This window comes from Equus quagga, chromosome 3 (assembly GCF_021613505.1).
Source record: "Equus quagga isolate Etosha38 chromosome 3, UCLA_HA_Equagga_1.0, whole genome shotgun sequence".
NCBI lineage: Eukaryota > Metazoa > Chordata > Mammalia > Perissodactyla > Equidae > Equus > Equus quagga.
In genome coordinates, this window is record NC_060269.1 from 99,315,548 (window position 1) to 99,339,873 (window position 24,326).

At 36.7% G+C, this 24,326-nt stretch overlaps 1 protein-coding gene across 1 annotated transcript in view; it reads right to left on the minus strand.

The window, feature by feature from the left end:
- The window catches only part of NPFFR2 (neuropeptide FF receptor 2), a 39,406-nt gene that overhangs the window by 8,092 nt on the left and 6,988 nt on the right, over positions 1 to 24,326 (minus strand). The window contains exons 2-3 of the mRNA XM_046656962.1: positions 14,266 to 14,331; positions 3,585 to 3,910 (exon numbers count right to left, since the gene is read on the minus strand). Coding sequence (XP_046512918.1) covers positions 3,585 to 3,903 — 319 coding nt within the window. The 5' untranslated portion in view covers positions 3,904 to 3,910; positions 14,266 to 14,331. The remainder of the gene's footprint in view (positions 1 to 3,584; positions 3,911 to 14,265; positions 14,332 to 24,326) is intronic.

Here is a 24,326-nt window from a genome sequence, read left to right on the forward strand (position 1 = left end):
ATAATACTCCTCCACTAGCAAATATTCTATTTCCCCAAAGATAAATGCTGTGTATTTCTCAGATTTTTAAAATTTAGCTCTTAAAAATATCCTGGAATTCATTTAAAGAAAATATTCTTATCTAGTTTAAAATATCCCCAATAACCTAAATAATCCAACTATATATATCTAAAAAGGCCATTTTATTATCTATCCAGATCATCTTAAAATAGGTGCTTGAGTGACTCTACTGAATGGAAACTAGACGAGAGTGTGTCTTTCCAGTCCTAAAATTTGCCTGGCTGCTATAGTATTACTTTTCAACAAAAATGCAAAAAGGAGTGTATATAGCCATTGGTTGAAAATTGAAGAACAAGCATATGATTGATCTCATCTCCCTCACTAACCTCCACTGAAATGACAGCACAGGGACAAAAAGAACATAAATCCAGAGAAACCGAGGGACCACATAACTACTGAATGTAAAGTTGAGAAAACAACACGACTGGCTGAATTATGTATAAATGCAATCAGATGCCGCCAGCTTTTCCCCGGGGAGGGGCAGAAGCATGGAAGTTACTCTCTGAGAAGGCGGAAGCAGAGGGGCTCTAGACTTTGAGTCACCACGTGCAGGTGGAGTAGGGGCCACAATGATGTAGAAGGATTAAGTGAAAATATATGCTCCGCGTGCAATACCACTGGCCCAGAGAGCCACTCAGCTCCAGAATGCAGCAGCCAGCCTTATATTCCTTTAGCAGTAAGGCAGAGAATTTCCTTCTGGAGAAAGTGATCCTTCCAAGAACACTGACATGCAGATTTTGACAGTTGTGGATTTCCCAGTGAAAAGTCCAGACTAACGAAGCTGAGAGTGGGCCTAACCTCAAACCCCGAGCATGCAGAGGTTCAAGACAGCTATGCAGTGCTTCACTCTAAAACACAAGCAGCTAAGTAACAATTGACGTTAGGGAAACCTCAAATATGAAAGAAAGAGACTAAAACAAATAGAAAGAAAGAAACTTAGGGGAAAACCAATATGAATCAGGTAGACGAAAAATGACAAACAAACGAAAAATTATGACTAATAACCTCAGAGATTTAACACATTTTATTCATGAAACGTGCACGATAGTACGAAGAACATGCAGAACATAAAAATAGCTCAAAGAATTTAAAATATGATAACAGAAATGAACAACCCAAAAAAGTCTAGAAGAGAAAGTGGACAAAATCTTTGAAAGTAGAACAATAAGGAGCCGAAAATGGAAGAGAAAAGATGAATAAAAGGGTAACCCAGGACCTCCAATATCTGACTAATACAAGTTGAAGGAAGGAAAACGGAAAAGAACTCTACAAGAAAATTCCCCAGCATTGAAGGGCATTCTATTGTTGATTTGAAAGGACCTACTTTGTATCTAGCATAATAAATGAAAATAGAAAGACTTATCCAAGGCCTAATTGCCTGACATTCAGAACGCTGGGGATAAACAGAAGCCCTAAGAGCTTTCAGGAAGACAAACAAAATACAAATCATGAGTAAAGAAGCAAGAGTCAAATGACATTAGATTTTTCAGCAGTAACACCAGGTTTCTCAGCAATAATAACAAAGCAACCCTCTAAATATTTTGAGGGGAAAAAATGTCCAGCCTTGAACACTTTATACAGATAGGTATAATCAAGTGTGAGGGCAGAATAGAGATATTTGCAGACATACAAGATCTCAAACATCTTATCTCGATGTATTCTTTTTTAGGAAGCTAACAGAGGAATTAACCACGAAAGAAGAAGACAGAACTCCAGAAAATGGGATTGAGCACAACGAAAGGTGAAGAGAATTATTAGGGTCTCAGTAAAGGGACATCCCAGAGCAGTAGCTGAGCTCCATGCCTGGAGAGCGAGGTGGCTGGGTAGCAACAAGAGGATAGAGAGCTCCTGGGGGGTATCTCCAGGAAAGAGATGCAAGTTACAGGTTACCTGATATGTTTGAAGGTATTGATAAGAAATTGACGTTCCTAAAAGAGAACTTGAGGATACGTTGCTGATAGGTAAACATCAAAAACTAAGAAAATCAAAATATGATGTCCTTATTAAATCCAGGGAAACAAAAAAACACTTTACAAAAGAGAGATTGATATCTACCTCTCTATGTGGCTCAGCAGGAGTAAGATAGATATAATAATAGGAATGTATGCTTGGAATATTGATTTAAGCAAAGACTATGATATAATTACATTGAGAGAATGAGAGGAGATAAAGAGCGTGAAAAACATATTTGTGTTATGAAGTAGAAAAGGATTATGAAGACTAAATTACATTGTTTACAGTTTGAAGATAATATATTAGAATGAAAACACGCTCTTTAGAAATATGGTAGTAATTAACAAAAATAAAGGCAAATAATGCTGAAAGTGGCTGCCTCCTGGGAATGGGAATCAGGTAGAAATTTTTAAATAATAATTTAATTTAGGTATGAATGTTCATGGGGAAATGTTGAGAGCATTTCTTATTGGTGAAATAAGTTTCTTGAGAGCAATAATAATAATTTTTATTAATTATTTCACACTTTTTTGTCTAAATGTACATTCTCGATATTGTTTTTAATGATAGACATCACAAAAACACAGAATCTATGCAGGGCATGATAGAATAGGCACTATAAACTCTCCCTGGCCCCACTCCAGAGAAAGGAAGGAAACAGAGGTAAACTCTAAAGAGAAACCTCTTATTATTCAGTGAACTGATGCTGAATGCTACAAAAGGCTAAGAACTAGGATACGGCTCATGTTGCTCTAAATGTTATTGTTATGCTGCTATTGTTTCGTATCTTTCTTATACAAATTTGGAATATGAATATCTTGGGTACTGTTCATTAATTAATGCAAACAATATTTATTGTTGCTATGTACCAAAACTCTGTCAGGAGCTGGAGATACACTGTTCTGTACTTCCAGAGTGTCTAAGGTAGTGCTAAAGAAGTAGTAGTAACGCGAGCCCAGAAGCACTTTAGGGTAGTACCCTAGCCATTATTTATGTTGCACATGCAAATTACCACTGATGAAACTGTCACCTTTTGAGAAATCACTGGGACTGCTGCTCCATCTTCCATCAAAAACTATTGGAACTCTCCCTAGCTAACCACAAAAAGGCCTAAATATCTAGTTATGTTAGATTGAAGACATTGCATCAATTGAAAACAGACTTACCAGTTCCTTGAACTTTACAGTCCATAATATTCTCAATAATATTTCTACCATATTGCATGTGCCCTGAACTGTATTAAGCAAATTCAAGATCTTTGGTAAGAAGTGCCAGATCTCATTCTCTGATGCCCTTCAGTGAACACTATAAAAATAACAGCCTCCACTCTTCATCTCTGTCACTTGCTTTATTTTTCTCCATAATTCTTATTATTCTCTGAGTACTTGTATATCTATTTGTTTATTGTCTTTCTCCTCTTTTAGAATGTTGACCCCATGAGAACAGGTACCTGAGCAGTTCTTAGAACTCCATAAATACTTGTGAATGAATTGGTGACACTGCCATGGCTGCAGAGATGTGGGACAAACATTTCCTCATATCACCTTTGCACTGCACGCAAGTCAACATACCTGCTATAATATTGTCCAGCAGCGTGAGAGGCATACAGAATATGCCAACTAGTAAATCACTTATTGCCAGGTTCAGGATGAAGAGGTTAGTGACTGTTTGCATATGTTTGTTCCTCACGACAATAAAGCAAACCACTGTATTTCCCACCATGCACAGGAAGAAGATCAGAGAGTAGGAAATAATGAAGATTGCTGCCACTCGAGGCTCATAAAGATAGTAGTTCACATAGAAAATATTGATATCTGAGTGCTTGGTGTCATTGACACTCCAAATGTGATGCCAGTTTTCTGAAGAGTTTGAGTCCCATTTCTCCGTCATGATGAACCTGAACAAAGGAGAGGCAGAAAAGAAAAAGCCCAATTAGAAACCAGTAGGATATAAATTCTGTGCCTGAGTTTCAGAGGGGCCCTTTCAAAATCCTGTGGAATTTTGTTGGGCCTTCTAAAATAATCCTTAAATTTTGCATGGAACTAAGTTATAAATAAAGTATTTGAATTATTAGGATTTTAACCAAGAGCATTTGAAAATTCCACATTGTGCCATAAGTAACAATCATTATTATATTTTATTTCCACAATATACTCTTATTTCACCTCTTTCTCATATCTTCTATTCATTTGCAAAGTTTCAAGGGAAATTTTGGAAAATTCCCCTGTCTCCTACCTCCAGATATTGTAACCCGTCAAGACCTACTTGCTCTTTTAAGGCTAACTTACGTGCCTCTAACTTTCCTGATAATTTGAACAAGATGAGGTGTCTGCATCTTCAAAACTCCCACTGAAATAAGCTTATTGTATTTTCCTGATCCTGTTTTGGCTCAGTTAATTGAATATTCTTTTTAAATACTTCTGTATGCTGGAGTCGCCATCGTACTGTGAATTTCTTAAAAGAGGTCTAGGTTACTTGTCTTGGTTTCATAATTGGTTAGCTTATATAATTCCATTTACATAACATGTAGTCAATAAATATCTTTATGTAGAATCTGTATATCTTAATGTGGATATTTCAATCAACCCTTGTGTGTCAGAGGTCCCAGGAACACTCAGGTTTGGTGATTTACTAGAAGGACTCACAGGACTGAGCATATAGTGTATTCACAGCTAATACTTATTATAGCGAAATCAGCAAATAAAAAGGCACATGGGGTAAAATCTGCAGGAAACGAGGCACGAGCTTCCAAGAGCCCTCTCTCAGAGGAGGCACGTAGGGCATGCATAATTTCTCCAGCAGTGAGTTTGACAATGTGTGAACTGTTGTCCACCAGTGAAGCTCATTAGAGACTCAATGCCCATGGTTTTGAATTGAAGAGTAGTCATGTAGGCACCTTCTTCCCAGCACGTATCAAAATTTCAGACCCCTAGGTGGAAAGTCGGCATGCAGCATGAGCTATGCTCTTTGTACAAACAGACTAGGCATAGTGAGCCACTCATCATTTAGGGAAACTTTATGTCAGTATAAATGACTGTTCGTGATTTAAGTTCCCAGACTCTAACAGGGCCAACCTCGCAAGCAGGCCTTTCTAAACACAGCAGTCCTAGGCCTTCTTGTTAAGTCTTTTTTGTGTGCCTTTTAAATTAGTAGGACAGAAGGTTATATGTATCTTTAAATGAAAATGAATTTGACAGTGGACTTATACAGCTGATCTCCCATATTCTCTTTTTTGAAGTAGTCTCATGGACTTTGAATCAGTGAGGATAAATTCAAATGGATCTCTACAGGTAGATAATCAGACCCTAGTTTTCAGAAGACTGAAGTATTTAGTGACCTCATCATTACTTTGCATTTTCCAATCTTTCACTAAGTACACATTTGTATCATTTTAAGGGAGTATGTTTATTCTTGTAAATACTGCATAAGGACTAAGATATGTATTATTCACTTGTGATACGCAACTTTAGGTAGTTTTCTCTTCATATTTTAGGTACAGAAAAGAGTAAACAAGATAAGTTACTAATATAAAATAAGTTGATAAAAGGGGACTACTTTTCTCTATTAGCTCCCGTTATTCTGCCATTTTATTTCTTCCCTTTCCTCTAATCTTAAAAATCATCTCTGCTTTTCTGTATTTCATATCCCTAAGCCCAAATAAAAATGAAAAATGAAAAGCAAAGTGAGTGTGGGATGAGGTGAGGGTTTGGAGAGGAAAAAGAGAAAGGAATTTGTGTAGGACTAGATGTATTGTGCTATACAGAGTCACGTTGGGAATGTCTTTGTGGCCCAGAACCTGACATTGAGAATACTTACCAGCTGGATAAAAATCATTTCAAAGTCTCCAAAAGTAGAGCATTCACACAAATATTTGAAGATATTTGTACCTGAGGCAAGGAATCACTAGAAATACAAATGAGAACTAGGTAGCTAAAAGTTATTGGTAAGAGACATCTGTCCGTGGATTCAGTTATAGCTGGAAAACATAGGAGTAGAATATACCATAAGACATAATGCTTTATATTTGCACATTCTTTTTTTCTTATACCCTAGCTTAAAGCAACCACATGTTTCCAAAGAAGATATGCATCCATGGTGTATCTGTTGAGATAAGGCTCTTAGGAAAGTTGAGATGGAACAAGATTTTCAAAACCAACCTGCATATTAACTAAACTCCATGTCACTTGTCTGAGAGAGAAGTGTCTCTTTTCCTCTTCTTCTGTTGAATTTTTGAAACAGTAAAAGTAGATTTTGTTTTGGGGGCCAACACAGATTTCACTATTCCTATTATTGACTTGATAACTATATTCGGCAAGACAGCACACAAAATGCAATACAGAGAGTCAACCAAAGAACGTGTAGTATTTAAGTGTCCTTTCTTTCTGACATGCAATTGTAAAATTTTTGTATGTGAGGTCATAGCTTTGGCCATTAGATTGACTTATAATAATATAACTTTGGGGACAACATCATCACCCATGGTATTACTGTAGTGAGACAGGGAAAAGCCAGGTCCTGATTGATCCTAGGGAGGCCCACTTATTTCAGTTTAATACATCAAGGACAACTGCCCTTTGGTATTCATGCATCTGGCATCTTTCTGACTGGGCATTTAAAAATTCTATACATTTGATTAAAAAGATTTAAATGAAATCAACCTTTGGTTGAATACCTTTAAGACCAGAATTATTTAGAGTGTGCTCTGCAAATCATATTAATTGTGTAGATGAAATAATATAAAGAGTAAGAAAATTGTGTATACTAGTTGTAGGAAGGCAAACTTACACTCTGTCCTTACTGATGATTCAATGGTTTTGGAATATTTCATTAAAAACATGTGACATCTTTTTTAATAACAGAAAGTCTGAACTTTACAAATTAGTGTTTTACATACTGAGTAAATGAATGGTAAGCATGAGCCATTTTACCACTAATTAGTCTTATATTTTTTATTTCTACATGAAAAATTATGTGATAAATAAAATACTTGGTTGTGGGCTTTCTTTACCATTCCTTCATCTTCAACTCTAAAGAGGAAACAGATAGAGAGGCTGGACTGCATGAGCTCCATTGAGAACCCCAAGTTACCACAGTTCATTCAGACCCTTATTCTTACCTTTAGAAACAAAGTTGAGGTTTTCAGGAAGAGAAGTCAGGGGAGGAAGTCATCTGAAAATTTTACCTGCCTGGAATCACACTTACCAAAACACTAACAGTGGACTACTCTGGGAGATAGAATGGTTGGACACTGTTATATATTTTTTTGCTTATCAATATTTCTCAACTTTTTTCCTGTTACAGATTTTTTTATTATCTAAAAAAATGTATTATCATATCATTATCTGAATCGCACTGTGGAGAATAAAACCAGATGCCTTAGCTTAAGTTCTTCTTATAAATTTACAATTATGGGAAGTCAAATACTGGCTAGTAATAGTATTATTTTACCTAAAATAGATATGTCTCCCAAATTTCGGTTAGGAAAGAACCCATAAAGACTCTAACCTATTAGGTTTAAATGTATAGTTTCATACATATCATATAGAGAACTGATCATCTGAAAGAAGAGTTTATATTCTTTATTCTTGCATCAAACACTCAATTAAAGGGACCAAGCCGATAATAAACCGTGGGCTACCTAGACTGCGAGACACAACAAAGTCAACTATGGCCAATACTCTTTGTTTTTGTCATCTTCTCTCCTTGGGCTTTCCCTATTGCCTCTATTATTAATGTTATTATTATTAATTTTACTGTATTCTTCATTTTTTCCCTTTTTACCTCCATGTATTTATACAAGGACATAAGGACAGGAAGATGTCAGTATTTACTTCACCTATGTTGGATTATCTAAACTAAACTTTGATGATTATCATTAAAAGGTATTACAGTTATTAAGTAACCAATTTAATAATTCTGAATCAAGTAAATTAAATACAGTTATGACACCTTAGATTGCTAAAATAATTGAAAAGGAGAGACAGGGAAAATGGCAAGGACGGAAATACTGTAACGACACATACTCAAACTGAGAGTGAATCATTGGCAACAACTATGAGACATATAGTAATAATGCCTAATATTTAAATTTTCTAATCACTCTCGAATATATCACCTTAGGATATCAGTATCATGGAGCATAAGATGTCCCTCCTTTTTGCACCCCTTTTAACAACTAAAATTCAGCACCTATACACAAACAAAAGTGCCTCTGTGGGAGTTGTGGGATCTAGCACCAAACGTCAAGGGACCTGGAAGGAGTCTTGCCCACCTGTGCATCGCTTAGTAGTCAGAGGGCCCTCACTTGGGCTGTGGAACCAGCAGGAGCAGGTGAACTGGCCCCGCCCTTCTCAGCCACAGTTGGGGAAAACCTGGAGTGTGCTGAATTGGGAAGACACCTATGCGTGAGGGAGACTTTGTAGAAGTCCAGGTTTCCTGAGGAGAGATTCCAGTTCTCCGTTGGAGAAAAAATAGAGTTTGGAAGCATTGGAGAGGGTAAGAGGACTTTGGCGTGCCATCCTGTCAGATCTGCTGCTGATTAATGGCCAATATTTGGAGAAACCCTTGGACTTCTTTTGTTTGAAGAAAGAAGATTGGGTTCCCATGAATCTGTAATCTGAAGAAAAGAAGAGATGTGTTTCCCAGAGTGATACTGCAAGTTTTACTAATATCTGGTGTGTCAAACGTCTGCCACAGCTAAATGGTGTATTAGAGTGTTTGTAATTTCAGTGATAGAATTAAATGAAGACCAGACTTAGGCAAATGATGCTCCCCAGGATAAGGAAATGCTTTAGGAAGCTAAGCTGAAGCCTCTGACTGATACAAAACCTGTTAAAATTCATTGTCCAGAGGAGGAAGTGAACTTGACTTTAGAGACATTGCGCATTCAACAAAATGTCTCCATCAAATCATATAAGAAAGTCCATATAACTATGCACAATTGAAGATGAACAATAATTGAGATGGCAAAAGCATCTCAAAAGACCTTTAAAGAGATACAGTCACTATGAACATGCTTTATTCCTGCTCCTCATTGGGCTGTTCAAATCTTGATGGTCATCAATGTTTTAGAAATATTATTCTTTGTTTAAAATATTAAGGAAAGTGTAGTAAGACAAATAATAATAACTTGAGAAACAAAGAAGTATTAACTGAGGTTGGGGAGTGAATTGGTTGAAGGTGTTAAAGCAGCTGTCCAGTAATCCATTTCTCCCCTAAACATCTGGAGAATGCCCCCATGGAAAGAAAAGAAGACCAATGATTCAGTCTAATGCTCTTGTGGGTATAATAATTGGAACTCAAGATAGAGTAAAGATACTTGGTAGGATGATGAGCCTTTTCTCTTAGAGTTTTGAATATGATATTCCTGTGTAAGTATTGCTCGTACCAAATAGACACAGAATCTATAGTCTTATGAGGTATGACTCCCTAGAAAATGTCATGTAAGCTGGGCTATAAAATGGAGCTATTACATGGGCTGAACTCTCACTGTGTTATGTTGGGTAATAACACAAACCTTACCTGGAGACCTCATCTCTTACTCTGGGCCTGAGAGTGAGCATCTGATGCAGGAAGAGGAGTCCTAAGGAGCCACCCTCGATGTCCCAGACCCTCTTCTATTAAGCTCCTTGGTTGCTTATATTGTTGAAATTATTAATAAGGCATGAAAATGAGTCAAATCTCTGATTTCTAAAAAAGTAATTCAGGTTTTAACTATAAAATACAATATGCACACTGAATTGAATAACCATTCATATTCTTATATGCTTACAATCTAGTATAGTTGCCCATCTCCTACCAATTTTTTTTACTTTACATTTTTACATAAATGTCCCAGAGAAAAAAATAATGTTACTTTCAAGGAGGTAGCAAGTTCTTTTGGGATGAGAACTGTTTCACTTATGAAAACGCTTTGAGGAAGTCTCTTCAGATGAGAAGGAGACTACCCACCTCCAACCTTACCCTCTAGGACATAATGAAAGTGAGTAGAATAACCAAGAGACAGATGAGTACTTTATCATCCTTAAATTCATTATTACCTTAAGCAGTTTATTATCTCTGAGTATTTTAATATCTACTCTGTGTGAGGCACTATGCTAATTGCTTTATATGTGTCAGCCCATTGAATCTTCCCACTATGAGGTAGCTACTAATGGGACCCCAATATAATATATAAGATGTTAAGTAACCTGACCCAGTCTCCACAAACAACTGTAAGAGTTGGGAAACGTATAAAAAGGGTGTTCTAAGAGTGTGAAAGTCAGCAACATGGCTGGAGGGTGGGGGGCAACTTGAAGAGTTGGAAATTGACCAGAATGAAGTTCCATGAGATGGATATGGGCAAGAAAATTCTAGAATCTATCGTGTCTAATATTTAATTTTAAACTAACTTCTGTGCTATGCAGAAAACTACTCCCTGCCTATAACCCCAAATTGTCAGCAAGAACCTATTAAACATAATTGCCTTTGTGGGAGATATTTTTCAAATATTAAGGGAAATGTTCTAATGTCTGGGTTAGTATAGGGCAGAGAGAAAAAAGCAGGTATAAAGGATAAGACAGGAAGAGGAATGCATCAAATCTATCCAGAGAATTCCTGGAGATACTGTGTGGGAGCTGGGGGGTGGGGAGGTGATTGGTGGATTCTCCGAAGCATGTGGAATGGAGACAATTTTATTTGTATATCACAACTACATTGAACAAGCATGGCTTGTAGGATGCAATGTAAAAGCAACTATATTTGTATCCTGCTGACTTTTTAATTTTATTATTTGAGGATAATTTCTCCCTTGCCCCTGGGTGAAATTTGGAAGAAGTCTTACTACTTTTATAATCATTTTCTGACAATAAAAAATAGTATAGTAATTAATATGTCCAGTCTAGTGTAATAAACAAAATTTTAAATTTCTACCAAGGATGCCTCCTTGTCTTCTTTTCTCTTTGCTGACTTGCTCTACAATATTGTCATCCACATCTTGCCAATCTCAGTTCCCATCCTTGCTGGACTTGTAGGTGGACAAGGTTAGGCAGGTGGAAAGGGGCAGGAAAAGTCCTACTTTTCTTTCTAGGGTTGTCCTGAGGTATTCCTGGGACTGGACAGTTTTAAAGCTGATTCTTTCTTCTGTGGCACTTTCCTGAGCTCTTCAGAGACACTAAACTCTTACTGTGGATCTCTTATCTGCAGTTTCTCTTCATGTGAGGAAATTCATCTCTGGCTACTGCTGGCTTTGTCCTCAGCCTCAAGAAATCCTACAGGTCACTCTGCTGTAGAGCATCAGGGTTAACCACTGTCCAGGTGTGTCAGTCACCCCTGGCCCACAGTTAACATTTATGTATCTTTTGTCCAGAAAGACTCCAGGAGTGTCGGTTGGCCAATGCCACCAACCCTGTTGCTCCTCTATCAGAGAAACAAACCAGCCAGCCAGGCCCTGGCACTTATATGTGTGAGGCTGACACAAGTCACTGTGTTCTCCAGAATACTAAGTACATATGTTAAACTCTGCACGTCTCCTTTAGTCCCTCTTCCAAGCATGAGTTGAGGGGCAAGAACCCCAGTCCTCCATCTTGCAAGTGGGTGACTTACGAGATCCCGGCAATCCTGGGCCTTTTTATGTCCTCAGCCTGAGGATAAATGTTCCTTGTTACCCTGTTTACAAGTCTGCACGATGGTCCCATATAATTGCTCTATTTAAGAAGAAAGTGATATATGGAATATATTTCAGAAAAATTATATTGTAAATAAGTAATCCTTTTACAAAGTATTGATTCTATTTAGAGAAAATTCCAATTATTTGTAAAACTGATAGGAGAAACATCTAATCTTCTAATTAGAGATAATAAAGAGAGCCTTTGTTATTACTATTAACAGAATTATTTTTATTTTCTAAATTTTGTACACAACAGCTTAAATCTTTTAACATTGTGATTTATTTATGGCAAAAAATCCATTTGCATTATATAAATATGTATTTGTTTAATATATGAATATAAAAGTGAGTGAACACAAATTTCTAACATGTATAAATGTGATGCTAATTAGTTCTTGTAAAATTCCTAGAGATGGATAAACTTCATTAAAATCATATATTTCTAAAGGAAAGAGACCTAGTTGATATTGATGGAGCTCTCTTGAAACAATACTAAAAGTAGATGTTCAAGAATTTTAATTGTGAAAAGTGCTCTCAAAACTGTATATAAATTCAGTAATATGCAGTTCTCAAAACTGTACATTAATTCAACAATATTTATTGTGTCTTTTATCTACTAAACACTATGCTTGATGATGAATGTACATTATGAATAGGGTATGCATCCTTGCTGCCCTAACAGAACTAAAGGCTTGACCACTCCATGAACACTAACAGAAAAGCAGGAGGAGCCTTACAATCTTAGCTTTAGGTTTGAAAGGACAAATACAGATATCATGGCCTATACCAAAACCAGAACACACGCAAATCACAAACCTACAAATCATCTTCCTTAAAATTGCTAATATTTATTTGGCACCTTTCATTTTATCAAGGCTTCTCCATTTGATATTTTATTTAATATCTCAGTCAGCTATTTTAAAGGTAGATTATCATCAGAAGTAATGCTGAAGCATCCACAGGATCAACACAATGTGAAAAAGATCTTATATTTGCACAAATAGCAAAATGGAACTTCTGCTTCTAGCCAAGATGGAATAACAGGGACTGGATTTACTCTCCCACCTGAAACAACCAAATAATGGACAAAATATGTTGAGACAATGGTTTGAAAGACAATGGGTATCAGGCAACACGGACAGTCATCACTGAGAGATGGGGAAAATGAGGTGAGCCTTATGATTGCCTGTCCCATCTTACTGATTTGAGAGAGTTTTGAGGCTACAGAGCAGAGAACGGGAACCCAGGCAGAACCCAGTGGACTCCCTGAGTTAAGGAGATGGAGTTGAAACTCCAGGGAGACTTAGGTGTCTAGAGTCCTCAGGATAAACTACTAGAAGGAGAACTCTCTCTCCTCCCCCTCTCCAAAGGATGAGTTTCCTGGAGCTTACATAGGGTCTAGAATAGTGTTCTTCCCACCAACTGGAAAATCGCAGTAAAGTTTAGCAATAAAGTTTAGCAATTCCTATAATTTCATTTCCACTTCTTTTTCTTCTAAAATTTAAGAATATTTTTAAACTGAAGACATTTAAAAATGTTATGCATACCATGAAGTAATTTTTGTCTGCCTCTGTATGGAAATGTCTGTCATTCTATGTCTGTCCATACAATGTTTTCAGTGGTGTGTGTGCCTGTAAATGTTTAATAACTGGCTTTCAAAACAACCACCACCGAAACACAACAAAAGCCCTGGTATGTAGCCTATATCCATGGTGTAAATACCCCCCAACGGCTAATTTCAATCTACCAAGGGAACATCCCTGAATGAGAGGTGGGAAGGGATGTACAGAGTTAGTTCTCACAGGCCAGTACAAGCCAGAGCCAGCACACCATGTGATACATCTGAAGTTATGTCTACCAAAGGTTAACAGTGGATGCTCCTCAGTGTTGCGATTTTTGATTTATTTTCTTCTTAGTACCCTCTGAAAATTGATTTTATGGTTAACATGGTTCCATCATTTGTGTTTCATTATTTATTCACTAAAAGAAAAAAAAAGAAGGGAAAGCCTCTAGAAGAAGAAAGATGTAGAAATAATAATCTTTAACAATTATAATTGTTTTATTCATTTTGGTATAAAAGATAGGAAACAGATGAATAAATGAGTAGATAAATATGTATCTTTGAATATATATGAACACACATATATATAAGTGTATATGTTGCCTTAAATTTCCTTAAAATTTATCTTCCCTTAAATATCAAAAACTACATATTTTCACTAATATGTTAGAAACACTTAGATAAGAAAATAAAAATAGGGTATTTTAGAAATAAAGGGTTAAATAAATATGCAATTTAGTTCACAAATTAGGCAGGCAGCCCGAGAAATTCACCACCAACTATCTAACTGACTGGCTAATAAATGCTGGGAAAAAGCGCATGCTTTATTTCTACCTATATTTCTGAGATAAGCCTGTACATTAATGTCTCTCTTAAATATGTAGAGCCCTGGCCCATGGACTGTGAAAAATCCAGTCCTCTCTTGAGGGGTGTGGAAAAAAAAAAAAAAAACAGGCTCAAAATGGAGTCACTTATGCTAAGCCCCACCTTATTAAACCGAGACAACCTGATCACAGTTTCCGCTCTCCCAGAAATGGAATCTTACCAGTCAATCAGGAATCCCCAGATCAGCAGTAGTTAGGTCGTCTGCCCAATAGACCCCTGCCGGCCCCTAAAGAAAAGAAACCTTGCAATAATCAATCCATTTCTTGCCCAGTATAACTTCCTTGTTCCTGCTCCCTGCTGCCTATAAAATTTCATGCCTTCTATAGCTCTTCGGAGCTTCTTTCTATCTGCCAGATTGGATGTTGCCTGAACCATGAATCATTGAATAAAGTCAACAAGATCTTCAAAATTTGCTCAGTTGAATTTTGTTTTTTAACAGGGGATGAAATGATGAAATGGGCATCTGGTTCCTTCTCATCCTAGATTCTGGCTCTCACTAAATTCTCCGTTCCTTTTGCCTTCTGGGTCTCTCCCCTCTCATCTTTCAGAGCACATTTATGTTAGGCTATTTGATCAGGGATGATGCCACGGGACTGCAGCAGAACCAAAATGGAAACAACCTTCAACTGAACTTTAGACAGCGTTTTTCTTAAAGTCTCTCAGCCACCCCTACCATGAAGAGATATTTTCCTCAGGGGAAAATTTCTTTTCTTCAACCTCAACCAGTGGGAACTGCTCTTACCCTGCCCGTTCAGGCAATTTTCTCTCTTCCACCAGTCCTAGCCACAAGTTCCAGAAAGCAAGCAAATCCCCTTTTATTCCCGGCCTAGAGAAAATTCTCAAATTCCTGCTAACTTATTATTCAGCAAGTTAGCTTATTTCTCTGAATCTTCTCCTAGATCCTTTAGAGAGGACTTTACTCGTCACAACTGAAAAAAGTTTATTTAAACAAGATAAGCGTTTACTAATGCTTGAATCCTAGCAACTCCAATAACCAGCGACACTTCAAGTTGTTTTAACTTTTCCTAGATTTTATTTTTAGCCAAGTCTGTCTGTCCCTGCAACAATCTCCACAAATAGAAAGCAGTAGAAAATCATATAGCTGTCTTTCCAGGGGAAACACGAGGGGTCATGGAAATTTCTTTTTGTATGTTATTTTGTTTTGATTTTCTTCCCAGTGCATTAGCAACAGTGGCAAATGATAAGGTTTTTAGTAAAGCAATTCACAGAAGCTCTAGTGTGTCTTACCTATATTTCTAACAAGCTGCTGTGTGGACCATAACTTAGATTTTTCAGTGCTCAGAGGTAAATGTTAAAAATTGAACTCCTACAAGCTGTCATGTACCTTCAGGGCACAATCCGCACATCAGAATACTCAGGCGTGTTAGCATGAAATAGCCTCTCAGCTCCACCAGGTATTTCTGAGGAAGTCTAACCCTCTTCCAATAATAAGTACATTTTTTTTAAGTTTTGTTTCCTTTTTCTCTCCCAATTTTGCGAAGATGTTTATGAGGAAATTACAGACTTGTAAAAATATTTACTAATTGTCATTAAATCTCCATTTCAAAGTTTATCTACAGTTTAAGCATCTATAAGATATATTTTTGTGTTCCCACAGGATGCAAGACTCTTTCTTAAGCCCTGTGTCAACTTACACTGCTTATGTTCAACTCAATCTCCACCAACAATCATTTTGCTATTTATTCTGCATTAGCAATAAACTGTTAAGATTCTTCCAAAATATCTTTCTTTAAGAGAATCCACTATTGAAGAATACATGCAATGACAGTGATGTGATTTTAAAGTATTCTGAATACTAAACAGAACTAATGCAATCCATCAAGTTCAAATTTTTTCTCTGTTAACCAATTTAAAATGTTCAAGTAAATAGACATAAGATTGTTTCCTTATAATCAGTAAGAAAATTTAAAAAAAAATTGTACTTTACTTCTCTGCCTCTGAATTTCCAGAATACCCTTCCTAAGACTTACTTCTTAATGTTTTGTTTATCAACTTACATGCTAAGAAGTCTAAATAGAACATTACAGGTGGCAGGAATAGCTTAGAATAGTGCAGTCTGCCTATAGGTAGACAGAAATACAGACTTGTTAATGATACCTGTGTTCTGGACCATCAGAGCACTACTTACTTAGAAGACCGTGAGTGCTTCCAAAGCTGAAACCTATCCCATGTTGTTAAAACCTTTTTTAAAAAAGGGGTTCTAAATATTTGTATCCTATCTAAGCTAGTTCATGGATTTTTAAAATTACTTTTAGGCTTCAACAGGGAGCAATGATTGATATTTTAATCATCAAACAAGAAACAGGGGACACAAGGAAAAGACATCGATTGTACATGTACTATGTGTTTGGTACTTAGTGATCTTGTATGCATTATCTCACATAAGGAATGCTCACAATGACCCTGTGAGGGCACACTGAGAACCAGCAGTCACTACTGAGCATCTTCTTAGTATGTATCACACAAGTCAGACACAGCTCCTGCTCTCTTCCAGTTTATAAGAGGAAGATATCCACCCTTCCACTCCATTGTTTCCTCTCTTAGATTTTGGCTTCCTGTGGCAAGCTGCATGTACGTCTAAACTGGTAGTCTTAGAAATTACCAAAAGGTCACTTGATTTTTACCCAGTAATTTCATCTCAAATTTTAGTCTTCTCTATAGCAATCATGTGCTACAGAGTGGGGCGAAAGGGTAATGACAGGTTTTTGTTTTTAATTAGATAACAATACTTCTTGATGTCTCAGTTGTCTCATAGACTTAATTTCTTGAAACTGACATAATTCAGTTGCTCTCCTTAGTCAGTAATTATGTCAATAAAAAGTGGAAAATGTAATAGTAGAACATCATTTGCCCAGGCAATTATGCAGAAACAATCCTAAAGTTAAAAGAAATGTTTTATGCTATAATAATCTCAAGAGGCATTTATCTAGTTGAACAAAAGAAAAAAAATTAAGTCATGTAAAGGAGTGAGAGGAGAGTAAAAAGAACAGAAAAAAGATTGAATAACCAAACCTGTGGCTGAATCTTGAAATGCAAAATATAAAAAGCAAAAATCCAAGTTATAAGCCCCTTGTCCCAATAGAAATCCTTTTCTCCTCTTTCATAGCTGAGAACTATTTAGGTTTCACAGAAGTTTGAGATAGCAATGGCATAAGAAATAAAGCTGGGGGCAAATAATAATGATAACTCTACGTTTAGCTGATTGATAGCTACTTCATGTCAGTTGTAATAATTAGAAAAAAACTCAAATGGCTGTAAAATGTGTAAAATAGTGTTAACATTGTTGGTGTTTCTTTTTTATCCAGTGGATTTCTAGTTATACTCTTAGAAGACTTACCACTATTATATGAAATGTCTTTTTAACAACTTGATTTTCTTAGCACATTGCACAATGTTCTCAATGGTTCTTGATTAGAGGAGTGAATGATTATTTGTCACTTTTGGATTTCTCCTAAAGCAGAGCCTAAACAAGGTAGTTTATTTGGGAGACAATTTCTGGAAGAGTGAATGAGAAGGGTGAATGCGAAAGTAAAAGGAAACATCGAGAAAGATAAGTTATTGAGCTGGTTACCACTATGGGCAAACGAGGACTCTCTGAGTTAGTGTATTGAAAGCATAACGCGTGGCCAGGGCATTTATCTACTGACTCCAGATTCTTGTTACTGGAGCGTTGCCTCTTAGGGCATTAAGTGTCCCATGTTCCAGGCTGTGACCTGCTGCTTCCAGAGAAGCACTGAAGCAGAGAATCCTGAGAGTGGGTTGCAGACTTTCGAGATGACAAGTCGGTATTGTGCGCGGGAAGGGAACTGTCCACTGCAGCTGCTGCTGAAATCAGTGTGGGGGGGGGGGGGGGGTGACAGAAAGAGGGGGGCACTTAAAACACCTACAGTACTACAAAAATGAATCTGAACCATCATTTAAAATATCATTATTTAAGATAAGTTACTTTAGTTCTAGTCAGTTGGTCTTAAAAATGCTCACATAATTTTTAATCTAGTCATTGTAGTGCTCAAATTCTTCAAAGAATATCTGAAATTCTAAGTTCTTAAGCCCTTCTCAATTTGACCCTTTGCGTATTTCCAGTGTCATCACTTTCTAAACTTCCACATGGTTTATCTTCAACCATACTGAATTATTTGTAGTTTTTTGGCTGCAACATGCTATTTCTTGCTCCTTTGTGGAATTGAGGGGAGAGAATAAAGGCAAAATCAGGTAAATCCTTAGAAGCCATAGTAAAAAGAATTAATTTTATTCTAATAGAAAGTGTTTTAAGCTGGGGAGGAAATAAACTGTATGATAGTTTAAAAATATTTTTCTGGTGGTTATATGCAAAATGGAGTGGAAAAAGGAGGGAGGGCAAGAGTGGAAGAAGCAAAGTCAATTAGGAAGGGATTCCAGCAGTTCACATGGAAGACGCTGACAGCCTAGATTTAGGTGAGAGCAGTACATAGAGAGAGAGAAAGATGAATTTATGATCTTTGTCGGTAGTAATACCAACCAACGGATTGGATATGAGTTGGGTAGAAAGGAAGAGAGTAAGCAGTAGACTTTGGGTTTGGCCTGAGAACTGAATGGGAGGTAGCAACATTTATTTAAATTAGGAAGTCTGTACTGTTTTGGATTTATTTTATATAAGATGCCTTCTAGAAGCCCAAAATACTCAGCTGTAGAGTTGGGACTCAGAGGAGAGATAAGGACTAATGAGATCAACTTGGGAATTGTTAGCATATTGATGGTATTTTGAGTTATGGAATCTGATGAAATTACATATGAACAGAGGGTAGATAAGGAGAAAAGAGGTCCAGAGCCAAGTTCAATGTCCTCCAACATTTAGAGTTTAGGTAGAGGAGGTCAAACCAGCACAGGAGATTGGGAAGGTGCAATTAGTGAGCTAATGAAAAACCAAGAGACCGTGATGTTACTGAATCTAAGAGAGGAAAGTATTTCATAAATGAAAGAATAGTCAATTATGTCAAATACACAAATACTCCTAAAAAATTAAAGAAGATGAGAACCAAAGAGTAGTCATCAGATTTGGCAAAATAGATATTCTAAATGATCCAGACGAGATTATCTTTGCTAGAGTGGATAGGAAGAGAGCCTGATTCGGATGACAAGAAGTGATTCAGAGGGGAGATACTCTCCCCCCTCAGCCTCTTCATTGGATGAAATACTTCCAGTCTTTTTGCTGAGCTCCTCCTATTCCTTGAAGGAAGCTGTCTTGGAAGGAGTTATTTCTAAACTGATCTGATGCTAATGTCTCCACATAGATTTCTACATTTCTTCCCTGGGAAACATGCATCCTTACTGAAGTTGTATTGGGAGTACAATTACCTTCCAAATACAATTGTGTATTTGCTACCGTAGGCAGAGTTAGCCAATCTCCTGCCCATTAAGTCTGAGTCAATTACAAGTCTTCAGTCTCAACTCATGGTGGCCTTCTTAAACTCACTCTCACCTCCATCCTACTTCTGGACTAGGCTTGATGTTAATAGGAATATCCCTTTCTCCTGCTTGTGAATCATGTGTGTATGTACTAGCAGGATGGGGAAATAGTGGACAAGGGAAAATGCTACAGTCCTTCACCCACTTTCTCCAACAAAATTCACTCTCCAACTGTTTACTACACTCTTGGCCTCTCTAAATTTTTCACAGGTGGGTAGTAGGAGGTCAACTAAGAGTTATTAAATCAATTATCAGCTACCTCCTTTATATGTGCTCGTTGGGTGGTATATCAGTAAGGGTTCAGTCAGGAAGCAAGAACCATATGGGATATAAGATTTATTATAGGACTTGTACTTTACACCAGAGGTCAACAGACTTTTTCTGTAAAGAGCCAGATAGTACGCATTTTTGGCTTTGTGGGTCAAAACGTATCTGTCACAACTACTCAACTATGCTGTATAGCACAAAACAGCCATAAACATAAACAAATAGGCATATTTATGTTCCAATTGAATTTTATTTAAAAAAAATAAAATAAAATGACAGGCCATGGGGCTGTAGATAGTTTGCCCATCCCTGCTTTACATAGAGTGGGAGTTGCTGAGGAAATGAATTCCCAGAGTGGAGTATCAGAAGATCACACAAAAAGTCACTAAATAGTCATCCTGAAGCACTGGGGCAAAGGGCATCTTGGAGCTGAAGTGACATCTGGGAAGCCAAACAAGTTCAGCTTCTTTCCAAGGACTGTATAAAGGGAACTGTAGAAAGGTCTGTGGGAAGCTCTCGTCTCAGTGTGGTTCCCAGCTCTGTGGGTCCTTAGGGTCAGCAGTTGGGAAGAAGAGCTTGATGTGGGGCAGAGGAGGGTGAGGGAAAGCTGAGTATCTCTTTATCTGTCACTGCTCCTCACCCTTAGGTCCTTCCAAGAGAATGGCTACTGCTTCCCTTTAACCTCTCTAATTTCATGAGATTTCTCTCTTAGCCAAATTTAAGCTGGAAGTATACATGTTAAAAATATTCTAAGAAACATGGTTCCCAGTTTAATAAAGCTGATACTAGAACAAATTGCTGCGTTTTGTCTTTGGACTGTAGATAAAGTTGAGGCAGAAAGATTCTCATTTTAGCATAATGTAACTGTGGGAAAATAAGTCTTCCCCGGATTTCTCAGTGTACCCTCAAACATAGACATGCATATAATATAAATACAGAGAACGTTTCTTTTTACTTCCCCCAGAAACATTTAGATTAGATCTGTAACCATTTGTCTCCCTGATGATGAAGTTCATTGCTCCCATCCAAAGAGCTAAGAAACATCCCCCAAAGCCAAATGGTTACATCCTGGGATAGGCATTTAGGTTAACTTCAAAAGTGACTGACAGCTCAGAGATTTCTATGAAGACTTTAGTTTTATCTTCCTAAATGTTTATATTTCAAAAGAGATGAATCCCAGACCCTTGGAGACATCTCTCGTTTGTGAAAGCTGGACACACTGGACTTATTTGGCTTATTTGTACCCCAAAGAGCTAGGGTACAGATTCTTCCCAGCACAACTCCAGGAGACTCACTCAGGAGAGCAGGGGAAATTGGTTTCTTTTTTGTTTATAAACACACAAAAAACCTTTTTTTGTTTGTTTGTTTTGCCCACCTACCAAGTGAAATCTGCCAATCATGTAGGGCATTTCTCCATCTAGCTCTCATCACACTAATCTGCAGGGTTACTGGGTATAAAGGACCTATGCTGCAAGGTTAACCTGGCTGTTGTCTTTCTATTTGTATAAATGAAGCTCTTTTACCTGACCCAGCTGCCTCAAGTTTTTGATTTATCTTTCTATCTATCTATCTATCTATCTACAAACATGTATTTGCACAAATGGGGTAACATCTCAGATCCTTAAAAGTTTCTGAAATCACAGTAATATATTATGTTTCATCAAATCTAAGACATCATAAACTATAAGATGCAACTCTATTTTCTATACTGCCAAAAAATAAAAAATGTTGACAGTTAAACACTCAATACTTTTTATCTCATAATTTTATTTTGAACTTATTAATAATGCACTTTTAGATTTATTTAGACAAAAAAAAATGACAGCAGTATGAATAGCTAAGACTGTTGGTTCAGTGTAACCAATGGCAACTGTATCCTGACTATCACCTTCTTGACAGTGATTGTTAGGCACCACTAATTCTAAGACACGTCCTCATTGATGGATATTCTTAGATATTTATGGTTATCCTTAGGATAGATAAAATACTGTATGGATGAAATACAGTCATCACTTGAAAACCAAATGGGGGAGGAGAGTTTATTAGAGATTCAAAGAGGGAAGAGAGGTAATCAAACTGTTAACTGAAAAAGATAGATAGAGTTTATTAGAGAAATGTAGAATAAAAGGCAAGGATTGAGTCTCCCTGTGGAATCTGGGTTAGTGAAATTGAAAGCTCAATCAGTTATGTAATTGTGTGATTTTTTTTTTTTTTCCTCCGGCAAAATCAGGCTATTCCATATAGGCACAGGTTATTTGCTATGTATATATCTTCAGTGAAGTGTTTGCTTAAATCTTCTGCCAAGCTTTCACGGGATTGTTTCCTTAATATTGAATTTTCAGAGATTTTTATATTTTTCTGGATACGTGTGATTTATCAGATGTGTGGTTTGCAAACATTTTCTCCCAATCTGTAGTTTGCTTTTTCGTTCTCTCAACACTAGCTTTTGAAGAGTTGAAGTTCTTAATTTTTATGAAGCCCATTTTTTATAAATTTTATCTATTCCTAACCAAGATCACAAATATTTCCTCCTATTTTCTTCTGGATGTTCTATTGTTTGAAGTTCCATATTTAGGTTTCTGATCCACTTTGAGTTAACTTTCATATCAGGTGTGACATATGGATTAAGATTTTTTTTTAATGGATATCCCATTTTTCCAGGACTGTTTGTTGAAAAGATTGGATGAGAAGTTTTAATACAGTTGAAGAATTGCTGGAGTGATGTGCCAAAGTAAATTAACTGGGTAGAGGAGACTGCTTCCTGAAATACAACTTTCAAGATGGTGTAGTAAAAGCAAAACATAAAAATGATGTTGTAGCATGGAAGAAAATATCATTTCAGGGAAAGAGGTCAAGAAACTGATAAGCCACAAGGAGCCCTCTGTGTTGTGTTGCTGACACCAAGAAAAAGAATGGAGAGGAAGAAAGTGAATCAGGTATTAAAGATATCAATGGATAAGTGAGAGCAGATGATAGCAACAAGGAAGGTTAGTAGGAGGCTTTGTGTTATGGCATGAACTCCAAAAAATCTGGGGTTTTTAAAGGAGCACAGAAGATTCCCCAAATTGGTCCATATGTATATTGCAACTTCTATCAAAGTACACACCAGGTTTTTTTTGTGGACACAGACAAATTTATTCTAAACTTTATAGGGAAAGGCATAGGACCTAGAATAGCTAAAACAACTTTACAAAGAATAAAGTGGAAAGAATCACTCTACCTGATGCTAAGGCTTTCTATATAGCTACATTCATAAGGGCAATGCGGCATGGGTGAAGGGACAGACACACAGATCAGTGCAACAGAACAGAGAACTCACACGAACAATATATACCCACACAAACAAGCCCAACTGTTTTTTGACAAAGGTGCAAAAGCAATTCAATAGAGATGCTGAATGAGAAAGAGTAATCTTAAAATTTTCCATATTGTATGATTTTATTTATATAACATTCTTGAAATGACAAAATTCCAGAGATAGAGCATAGACTACTGGTTGCCAGGGTTTAGGGAGGTTGGAAGGTGGGAGGTGGCTCTTGCTATAGAAGGGCAGCATGAGGGATGCTTGTGATGGAACTGTTAGATATCTTGACTGTCTTGGTGGTCAAGCAGATCTACACATTATAAAATTGCATAGAACTAAATACATACACACACAAAAGTATATAAAACCAGTAAAATCTCAGTAAGTTCAATGGATTGTATCCATGTCAATTCCTGGTTGTGGTGTTGTACTATAGTTATGCAAAGATGTTACCATTTGGGGAAACTTGGTGAACGGTACATGGTATCTCTCTGTATTATTCCTTACAACTGTATGCGAATCTACAGTTATCTCAAAATAAAACGCTTAAAAAAAGAGTATGGAAGAAAAATTATTTGGTCTTACTCATCTTTGTTTTTTCAGTTCCTAGTGAAAAAAATATATTGTATGCTTTCAAATACTACTGTTTGGATGATAGCCTTATGAAAATTTTAGTGGTATTATACATGCAAATCCTCACTAAATAAAACGTACAGCCAGTCAGTCAACATAATCAACTTTTATTATAAATCAGCAGCTGCAATTAAGAAATAAAAACATGATTTTTAATTTATGTTTTAGTGATGGATGAGACAGCCTAATGTTGAAGAACTCCAAGAAAATAAATCATGATAATTTATGCCTGATAAACCATGACACGTTTTACGGAACAAAGATTAAGAGATAACACATCAATTATAAATTATAAGGGATCAGATACCATTATTTTCCTAATTTATACGCACTCTTTATTTTTAATGTAAGTATAGTTCTATCAAAGAAAAGAGGAAATGTCACCACCATATCACCCCAACATACATAGATACAACATAAACAACCTTTAAAATAAAACTAAACTTAATTTACATTCACTCTATTTCGGTAAAATATCTTCTGAGGTATATCTATTTTTTACAAGAATGTCAGTTGATACTGGTTCCCGAAGAGCTAACGTGTGTGAAAGA